General features: G+C 36.9%; 1 protein-coding gene across 1 annotated transcript; it reads right to left on the reverse strand.

The window, feature by feature from the left end:
• Positions 1-307: 307 nt before the first annotated feature.
• LOC121495428 (glyceraldehyde-3-phosphate dehydrogenase-like) lies at positions 308-1,303 on the reverse strand. The gene has a single exon (XM_041762880.1). The coding sequence runs from the start codon at positions 1,301-1,303 to the stop codon at positions 308-310; it is 996 nt and encodes a 331-aa protein (XP_041618814.1).
• Positions 1,304-10,470: the final 9,167 nt, after the last annotated feature.

The following is a 10,470-nucleotide window of genomic DNA, read 5'->3' on the forward strand; positions in this document are numbered from 1 at the left end:
CACTTGATTTTTTTTTAAGGTTTTTTCCCCCTTGCCATACTGAGCAAACAATTCTCAATTCCATTGTCAGAATTTATTTTTATTTATTTTTATTTATTTTTTTTGGCTGGGTACAGTATACTTTATTGATGGTACATGACAAGGTAGGGCTCCCCAAGCCCCTCCCCTTCCTTGGGGTCTAGGATGTAAATTGGAGGTCAGGAGATTCTCAGTGTGTTGTGGGATTAAGTTGGGGCAGGGACTCCCCAGCAGCTGAGGGCCTCTCTTGTCCTCTTGTTCTTGCTGGGGCTGGTGGTTCAGGAGGCTCTTACTCCTTGGAGGCCATGTGGACCATGAGGTCCACCACCCGGTTGCTGTAGCTGAATTCATTGTCATACCAGGAAATGAGCTTGAGGAAGTGGTCATTGAGGGCAACGCCAGCCCCGGCGTCAAAGGTGGAAGAGTGGGTGTCACTGTTGAAGTCACAGGAGACAACCTGGTCCTCAATGTAGCCCAGGATGCCCTTGAGGGGGCCCTCCGATGCCTGCTTCACTACCTTCTTGATGTCGTCATATTTGTCAGCTTTCTCCAGGCGGCAGGTCAGATCCACAACTGACACATTGTGGGTGGGGACATGGAAGGCCATGCCAGTAAGCTTCCTGTTCAGCTCAGGGATGACTTTGCTCACAGCCTTGGTGGCACCAGTGGAAGCAGGGATGATGTTCTGGGTAGCCCCTCGGCCATCTCGCCACAACTTCCCAGAGGGGCCGTTCACAGTCTTCTGGGTGGCAGTGATGGCATGGATGGTGGTCATGAGGCCCTCCATGATGCCGAAGTGGTCATGGATGACTTTGGCTAGAGGAGCCAAGCAGTTGGTGGTGCAGGAGGCATTGCTGACAATCTTGAGGGAGTTGTCATACTTTTCGTGGTTCACATCCATCACAAACATGGGGGCATTAGCAGAAGGAGCAGAGATGATGACCCTCTTGGCCTTCAAGTGAGCCCCAGCCTTCTCCATGGTGGTGAAGACCCTAGTGGACTCCACAACATACTTAGCACCAGCATCACCCCATTTCATGTTGGCGGGATCATGCTCCTGGAAGATGGAGATGGACTTCCCTTTGATGACAAGTTTCCCATTCTCAGCCTTGACTGTGCCGTGGAATTTGCCATGGGTAGAATCATACTGGAACATGTACACCATGTAGTTGAGATGAATGAAGGGGTCATTGATGGTGACAATATCTACTTTGCCAGAGTTAAAAGCAGCCCTGGTGACCAGGCGCCCAATACGGCCAAATCCGTTCACTCCGACCTTCACCATCGTGTCTCAGGGATGTGGCTGGCACTGCACCAGAAGATGCGGCTGTCTGTCGAATGGGGAGGAGCAGAGACCAGAATTTATTTTTAAATGTCTTCTGCCATTTAGCCATTTTTTTCTTTTACAGATTATGTTTGAAGGATCACACACGCAGTGTCTCAGGATATTTTAAATATACTATCCAAAGTCAAGGATAACAAGGTAACCCCAATAACCATGCCAACTACTCTTATAAGGAGTTGGCCAAGTTGCTACTAAAGCTCATATGAGAAGATTAACATGGTCATACAGGAAGGAAAACACTGAAAAAAACAATTATGCAGGGGGAGTAAGCACCAGTAAGGATGAAAACATCCTCTGTCTCCTCAATAATTAAGACAGTGTGTTACTAGCACATGAATGGATAAACAGACGAATGTAATAAAACAGAAATTCCAGAATTAGACCCAAATACATATGGAAACTTAGGATATGACAAAGATGGCATCTTAAATCAGTAACATAAAGATAGATGTTTTGGCAAATGGTGCTGGAACAACTGGGTAGCTCCTTAGAAAACAGATACAGTCTCATCTCACACCATACATAAGAGTAAACTACAAAGAGATGAGGAACCTAAATGTAAAATATGAAACTATATAAGTACTAGAAGAAAATATGGGTGAATTCCTCTTTAATCATAGTGTAGGAAAAGACTTTTAAAAATTGAAATATATTTAATCTATAACATTGTGTAAATTTAAGGTGTACAACATATTAATTTGATGCATTTATATATTCTGATTGTCTTTGTGGCAATAATTAGCACCTCTATCCAGTTGCATGATTATCATTTCTTTTTAGTGGCTGAAATAATTAAGAGCTGGTCTCTGCATGTTTGATAATAATACAATATTGTTTATATTCACTATACTGTGCATTATATCTCTAGGGATATTTACTGCTCATTCTGAGTTTGTATCCTTAAAAAAACATCTGTAGGAGGAAACCAAGATGGAATACACCACTAGCATATGCACCCATCTATATTACAAATGGATTACATGAATGGGATGGAAATTTATAAAACTAACACAAGTAAGTTTGAAAACCTATCTTGACTGGATACTGTGAAGCTAAAGATGAAAAGGACTTAAAATAAATGCTACCATCTAGTTAATAAATGTATTACTTATAGGGGTATTGGTTAGCAATTTTGAAAGTACTTCATGTGAGTATTAGAATTAGAATATGAAGTATCATTATGAACTCCTGGTTTTGATTCTATGTACAGCTAGATGGAGAAATGGAGATGTGTGTTAATGTGTTGCTTAGTTCCTAGCTCTGCCCTTTGGGAAGGCCTAGAAGCAGTAGCACTCTAGTAACAATGGACACAACTGGTGCCCAGACTTTGGTTTCTAAATATCATTCTTTACATAAAAAGAGCCGTGACTCCTTGGAGAAAGTTTATTTTAGGGTTGAGGTAAAGAAAAATACAAGACAAGCTGTAAATTTATGTGGTGGCAGAAAGTAAGGAAATGCTCAGAGGAAGATGGGGCTTGTCAGAAGCACACAGGAAAAGCTGAAGGAGCTCTCAGTGGCTCAGGCTGGAACAGTTTGAGTAGAAAACTATGATAATACTGAATCATAATGTATAGAATCAATACTTATGAATATATATTTTTAGGAATAATTGATGAAATGTATAAATAGAGGAGAAGGGATAGCTTTTCCTTTATGGTAAAAATTTAATTATGTAGAAGAAAACAAGGAAATAGAAAACCAGCATGACACAGACATCACAAGAGAAAATATCTACTGATGGATGCTAAAATCAGTGAGAGGATGTTTGAGAAGGGGGCTTCATAAAGTATCTTCCTCGAGGTGATTAGTAACTACAGAGGGAAGTATAAAAACTTTACAGCAAGATGTCAATTTAACCGAGTGATTAAACATCTGTTAAAATACACATTAATATCTTAAGTCTCTTGATAGGAAGCAGAGAAGGACAGTAATATTCTGTGGTATGTGGGATGCATAAATTCAGTGAAATCATGAGAAAACATCAGTCAAACCCAAACTGAGGGATGTTCAGGAAAACAATTGATCATAACTCTTTGCAAGCATGAAACTCACAAAAAATGAGAAAAGAGTCAGAAACTGTTACAGATAGTAGGAGCCTAAGGATAAGTAGAAACTAAATATACCTGATAGCATTCTGGTACATAAAAAGGACAATATTGGAAAAAGTGGTGAAAGGTCTGTTTTATAGTACTGTACTAATATTGTGTGTCTGAATTGTACTATGTATAATTGTATAATTTGTAAATTGTTAACATGAGGGGAAGCTGGGTGAGGATTAGATGGAGATTATGCTGTATTTTGTAACTTACCTGAAATCTAAAATTACTTAAGACACAAATTTTAAAAAAGAGCCAGTGGTATAAATCGAATCTCAAAGTTCCATTTAGTCCTTTTGTTAACCAACTACACTAGGAGTGCCATATTGTCAAAAGTCTAAAGGCCAATGGGAAAATTGCACAAAACAGTCCTTTCTAAAATAAATCTACAGAAAAGTAAAATAATGTACAGATGAATTATAGAGGTAACACCCATTTTGCTATACATTTTGTTAGTCTGTAGGCATCCAAAAGTTCAGAAAATTAGTAAGATTTTATTGGTAGCAGAAGCAAAAAAATTATTTTAGAAAGAGTTGATGATCTAATTCTTTGACTTTTAGGGAGTAACTATCTGAAAAGTTTCTCCTTATAGTTCAAAGAATGATCAAGTAAGACATCTAGGGTAGACATGGGCCACAGTGAAAGGAGATGAGGAAAACTGAATGGATTAGCTTTTTTGTTAAGTTAGTAAGAATCTTACTAATTCTATGTGTTGCTTGTAAAGCGCACCCAAAGAGCAGGCCAGTTGTGTAAGCCTATGTTTTCTCCATGAGAACAGCTATAAGTTGATTGTATAGAAGGGCAATAAAGGATGGCCTTAACATAAAGCCTTCAAGTTCTTTCCATGTTGTCACACATACCAGGATTTCCTCACTTCTAATGGCTGAATAATGGAATTAATTAGTTGATTGAAGATATTCCTTCAACTCAAATATTCCATATTTTTACTATCCTAGTTTTCCAGTTGTCTGTTTCTCAGACATTAGGTCATCCTTGGAAGATCAAACAGGTTATAATTTGAGATATGGGCATGAAAGAGCTTTAGGGACATAAAGTATGATTATTCGATTGTTTGTAAATCAGCATGGGTAGCAGAACTGTGGCTATTTTATTCACCTTAATTTAAACAGATCAAGTGTTTATTGTGCACTTACTTTATTCCAAGTCTTGTTATAGGCACTGGGTTTGGCATACAGATTAAAATTATATGGACCATGCAGTATAATGTGTAATTTTAGCCCAAGTTAACTCATATTCCATAAATCCAGTGATGCTTCTGTGCCTGGTACTGTGTAGAGGATTGTGGGGAATGTAAGAGAAGATTATACTACAGCTCAGTTCTCTCAGCATTTACCCTTGACACAATAAAATGTTTACAAACCAGCACAAGCAGGTATTGCTCTATAAGACAAGTTTATGTGGTATAGAAGAATGGTCTCCTAGGGCTGATTTGTAGATTGGTGACAGCTTTAAAAGATAAGGATCTGCAAATTACATCACGTTTCAATAGTTTTAAAATGGGTCCTGGGCACCTAAATTAAAAAAATGTGCTTTGGGTAATTTTTTTTTTTTTTGGGTAATTTTTTTTTTAATGATAGTCACACAGAGGGAGAGAGAGAGGTAGAGACACAGGCAGAGGGAGAAGCAGGTTCCATGTACCGGGAGCCCGACGCGGGACTGGATCCCAGGTTTCCAGGATCGCGCCCTGGGCCAAAGGCAGGTGCCAAACCACTGCGCCACCCAGGGATCCCTGCTTTGGGTAATTTGGATGTACAGCACGTATATATGTTCCAAAGAAGTACAGATTCTTAAAAGACTTTTATGGACTAAGGAAATCTGACTTGGTTTACTATGCTGAAATTTGCATTGGTCTTTGATAGATTGATAAAATTCAAATTGAAAAGGTGAGGAAGGGGAGAAGGTGATAGGTGATAGAAACACCATGTGCAGAAGGTTATGAGGCCGTGGGAAAGGAATGCTTTCAATATGAGTGATGAGACTGGACTAGAGAAGAAATTACATGCATGGAGCAGCGGGAACAAGGTTGAGAGGAGGCTGTTTGATTCATTCCAAAAATACTTCTCAAATAACTATTATGTGCTAGTCACTGTGTGATGCTTGTGGTCAGAGTACAGAGACTATGGAACAACCTTTCCAGAATCCTAAGTCCTTTCCATGCCTTTGGAATTATTGTGGTTTTGCATGCTTGCTTTATAGCAAAACTTTTATTTTATAAATATTTTATTTTGAAGTCTTGTAAATGTTTTGAAAAAGTTCCACATGACAAGTATATTTTATATACTTGAATAAAAGACTTTATAACTGCATGCCGACAACAGAAAATCTACAGGGTTTTCAATGCTGAGGACTCTAAATGTATTAATTTGAGCAATGCTGTGCTGTGGCTTCGTAGTTTTATTAGAACATTTAGAAAAGTACCTTTGTTAAAATACATGATGTGTGTATCTGTGTGTATGTCTAATTTTTTTTTAAAACAAGAGAAGCTTCATTTGGATACCTGAAGAATTTTTTTTTCTTCCAAATTTTTATTTGAATTCTAGTTAGTTAATATATAGTATAGTATTGGTTTCAGGAGTAGAATTTAGTTATTCATCACTTACATATAACATCCAGGGCTCATCATAAGTGTGCTCCTTAATACCCATCTAGCGCATCCTCCACCCACTTCTGTCCATCTACCTTCAGTTTGTTCTCTAATAGTAAGAGTCTCTAATGGTTTGCCTCCTTCTCACTCTTCTCTCTCCCCCCCCACTTCCCACAGGCTCATCTGTTTTGTTTCCTAAAATCCACATATGAGTGAAATCATATGGTATTTATCTCTCTCTGAGTGACTTATTTTGTTTAGAATAATGCAATCTAGCTGCATCCACATTGCTGCAAATGGCAAGGTTTCATCCTTTTTGATGGCTGAGTAATATTCCATTATATATACATATATGTATATGTATATTATATATAATGTAATATATATATATATATATATGATGTGTGTGTGTGTGTGTGTGTATACACACACCCTGCATCTTCTTTATCCATTCATCAATAGATGGGCACTTGGACTCTTTCCATAGTTTGGCTATTGTAGATAAAGCTGCTAAAAGAATTCATGAACCAGTGAATGGGCCAGAACAGTTGTTAGCATGTTTGGCTTGGCAAAGAGGAAACAAACTGAGAGGGAATTCCCACCCCCTTTCCTTCTATCCTTCCTTTTCCTCCCTGCTTTTTTGAAGACTAATTGACCATATAGTTGTAGGTTTATTTCTGGGTTTTCTTTTCTGTTCCCTTGGCCTATGTGTCTATTTTTGTGCCAATACCATACTGTTTTGATCAATATAGCTTTGTGGTTTTTTCGTTTGTTTTTTGTTTAAAGATTTATTTATTTGTTTGTTTGTTTGTTTGTTTGTTTGTTTAGAGACAGGCAGAGACACAGGCAGAGGGAGAAGGAGGCTCCATGCAGAAAGCCCGACGTGGGACTCAATCCTGGGTTTCCAGGATCACACCCTGGGCAGCAGGCGGCACTAAACTGCTGCGCCACTGGGGCTGCCCTTATTTTTTGTTTTAAAGATTTTATTCATTTATTCATGAGAGACACAGAGAGAGAGGCAGAAACATAGGCAGAGGAAGAAGTAGGCTCCCCACAGGGAGCCCCATGTGGAACTCAATCCCAGGACCTAGGGATCATGCCCTGAGCTGAAGGCAGGTGCTCAACCACTGAGCCACCCAGGCATCCCAATCACTATAGCTTTGTGATAAACCTTGAATTCCCGAATTGTGATGCCTCCAACTTTGCTTTTCTTTTTCAAGGTTGCTTTGCTATTCAGGGTCGTTTGTAATTCCATACAAATTTTTGGATTGTTTGTTCTAGCTAGGTGAAAAATTCTGGTAGTATTTTGTTAGCGATTGCCTTAAATGTATAGATTTATTTGGTTAATATAGACATTTTAACAATATTTGTTATTCCAATCCATGATCATGGAAGATCTTTCCATTTTTTTTGTGTGTAATCTTCAATGTTTTTCATTAGGTTTTTATATTTTTTATATTTTACAGGTCTTTCACCTCTTTGGTTATGTTTATTCCTAGATATCTTATTTTTGGTGCAATTATAAGTGGGACTGTTTTCTCAGTTTCTCTTATTGATACTTCATTATTGGTATATAGAAATGCATCCGATTTTTGCACATTGATTTTACTGAATTTATCAGTTCTAGTAGTTTTTGGGTGGAGTCTTTTGGGTTTTCTGTATATATTTTCATATGTGCATATAGTGAAAGTTTTACATCTTCTTTGGCAATTTGGATGCCTTTTCATAGATGGCCTTTATTATGTTGAGGTTTATTCCCTCTAAACCTACTTTTTTGGGGATTTTTATCATGAATGGATGTTGTACTTTTTCAAATGCTTTTTTTCCCTTCTTTTATAGATGTGGCATTGATTTGTGAATATCAAACCATCCTTCACAGTAATTCTTATATGTTCAGTAGAATATGCCAATGAGGTCATTTAGGCCTGGCCTTTTTGTTTATGTATATATGTAAAAAAAAATGTGGGGAGCCCAGGTGGCTCAGCAGTTTAGTGCTGCCTTCAGCCCAGGGCATGATCCTGGAGACCGGGGATCGAGTCCCATTTTGGGCTCCCTGCATGGAGCCTGCTTCTCCCTCTGCCTGTGTCTCTGCCTCTCTCTCTCTCTCTCTCTCTCTCTCTCTCTCTCATTCTCTGACTCTCATGAATAAATAAATAAAATCTTTAAAAAAAGTGTATTTACATATATACATACATAATTACATGTATATGTAATTTAATCTCTGAATTTTTTTTACACCAATTCAGTTTTTCTTTTATCTTGAGTCAGTTTTAGTGGTTTGTGCATCTTCCAGGAATTTTTTCATTTCATCTAGGCTATCTGATTTGTTGGCATGCAATAGTTGATAGTATTGTCTTATAATTCTTTTCATTTTGGTAAAGTCAATAGTAACATCCCCTCTTTCATGACTGTTTATGGCAACTGGAGTCATACTTTTTTTTTTGGCAGTCTGGCTAAAAGCTTTTAATTTTGATCTTTTAAAAGGAAAAACTTTTGATGTCATTGATTTTTTTCATATTCTCTATTTCTGCTCTAATAATTATTATTTGCTTCTTTCAGATTGCTTTGTGTGGCGTTCACTCTTCTTTTTCTAATTTCTTTAGGTAGAAGTTCTGGTTATTAATTTTAGATCTTCTGTTTATTAAATCATACATGTTTGGAGCTATACATTTCCCTGTAAGCATTCCATTGGCCAAATCCCATCCATTTTGGAATGTTATGTTTTATTTTTACAGATCTCAAAGTGTTTATTAATTTCACTTTTGCCTTCTTCATGACTCACTGATGAGTTAAGAGAGCATTTTAAAATATCCACTTATTTGTGGGATGCCTGGGTGGCTCAGTGGTTGAGTGTCTGCCTTTGGCTCAGGGTGTGATCCCGGAGTGCCCGGATGGAGTTCCAAATTGAGCCCCCTGCATGGGGCCTGCTTCTCCCTTTGCCTGTGTCTCTGCCTCTCTCTCTGTCTCTCTCATGAATAAATAAATGAAATCTTTTTTTAAAAATCCACTTATTTGTGATTTCATAAATTTCTTTTTATTAATGATTTCTGATTTCATTAAGTTGTAGTCAAAGAACATAATTTGCATAATTTCAATCATTTAAAATTTATTCAGAGTTTTTCTATGGCTTAACATAAGGTGTGTCTTGGAGAATGTTACCTGTGTCCTTGAGAATAACTAATAATATTCCTTGATTGTGGTTTATTGGGTCTACTTGGTTTGCAGTGTTGGTCAAGTTTTCTGTTTCCTTATTTATCTTCTGCTTTTGTGTTCCATTATTGAAAGATTTTTAAAAATATTCAAAACTATATTTAATTGTTCATTTCTATCTTTAATTCAGTTAGTTTTTTAAATAAATTTATTTTTTATTGGTGTTCAATTTGTCAACATACAGAATAACATGCAGTGCTCATGAATTTTGTTTATATGTATTTATAATTGTATTCCTGTTGGATTGGATTGGTTGACCCTTTTGTCATTATAAAATATCCTTACTTGTCTTTAGTAACTTTGTCTTAAAGTCTTTTTCTGATCTTCCTATAGGCATTTCAGCTGTCTTTGATTACTTTGGCTTACATGATATGTTTTTAATATTTTTATTTTCAACATATTTGTGTCTTTGAATCTATAGTGTATCACTTGTAGACAGTATGTAGTTGCATCATGTGTTTAAAAAAATCTTTCTTGTAAATCTGTCTTTTGATAATAGTGTAAAAACATTTTCATTTAACAATACTAATAAGGCAAGATTTATTTTATTCTTTAAAATACATATTTAGTTATATTTAAAATAAGTATAATATTTTATATACGATTTATAAGTATATTTAATATGTGTAAATATATAGTTATTTCTTTATAGCTAGAGTAGTTTTCTTAATGGTTGCTATAAGCATTCTAATTGATATCTCAGAAATCTAATCTGGCTTAATACCAACTTAATGACAATAACAGATAATTCTTTGCTCCTACGTAACTTTGTGTTCTATTTTACTGGCACTATTCTTATCTGGATTATCTTTATACATTATAAGCCCAGCACCACAGTTTTATTATTTTTTTTAATTTATTTATGATAGTCACACACACACACACAGAGAGAGAGAGAGAGAGGCAGAGACACAGGCAGAGGGAGAAGCAGGCCCCATGCACCAGGAGCCTGACGTGGGATTCGATCCCGGGTCTCCAGGATCCCGCCCTGGGCCAAAGGCAGGCGCTAAACCGCTGCGCCACCCAGGGATCCCGCACCACAGTTTTATATTATTGCTTCATGCAGTTGTATTTTAAATCGGGAGAAGACAAGAGATAGAACAAAAATATATTGATAATGTCCCTTATATTTACCTGTGTGTTTATAATTTATTGCAGATCTTTATTTCTTTATATGTATTTGAGATAATGTTTAG

The sequence above is a fragment of the Vulpes lagopus genome, chromosome 7, assembly GCF_018345385.1.
Source record: "Vulpes lagopus strain Blue_001 chromosome 7, ASM1834538v1, whole genome shotgun sequence".
In the NCBI taxonomy this organism is placed as follows: domain Eukaryota; kingdom Metazoa; phylum Chordata; class Mammalia; order Carnivora; family Canidae; genus Vulpes; species Vulpes lagopus.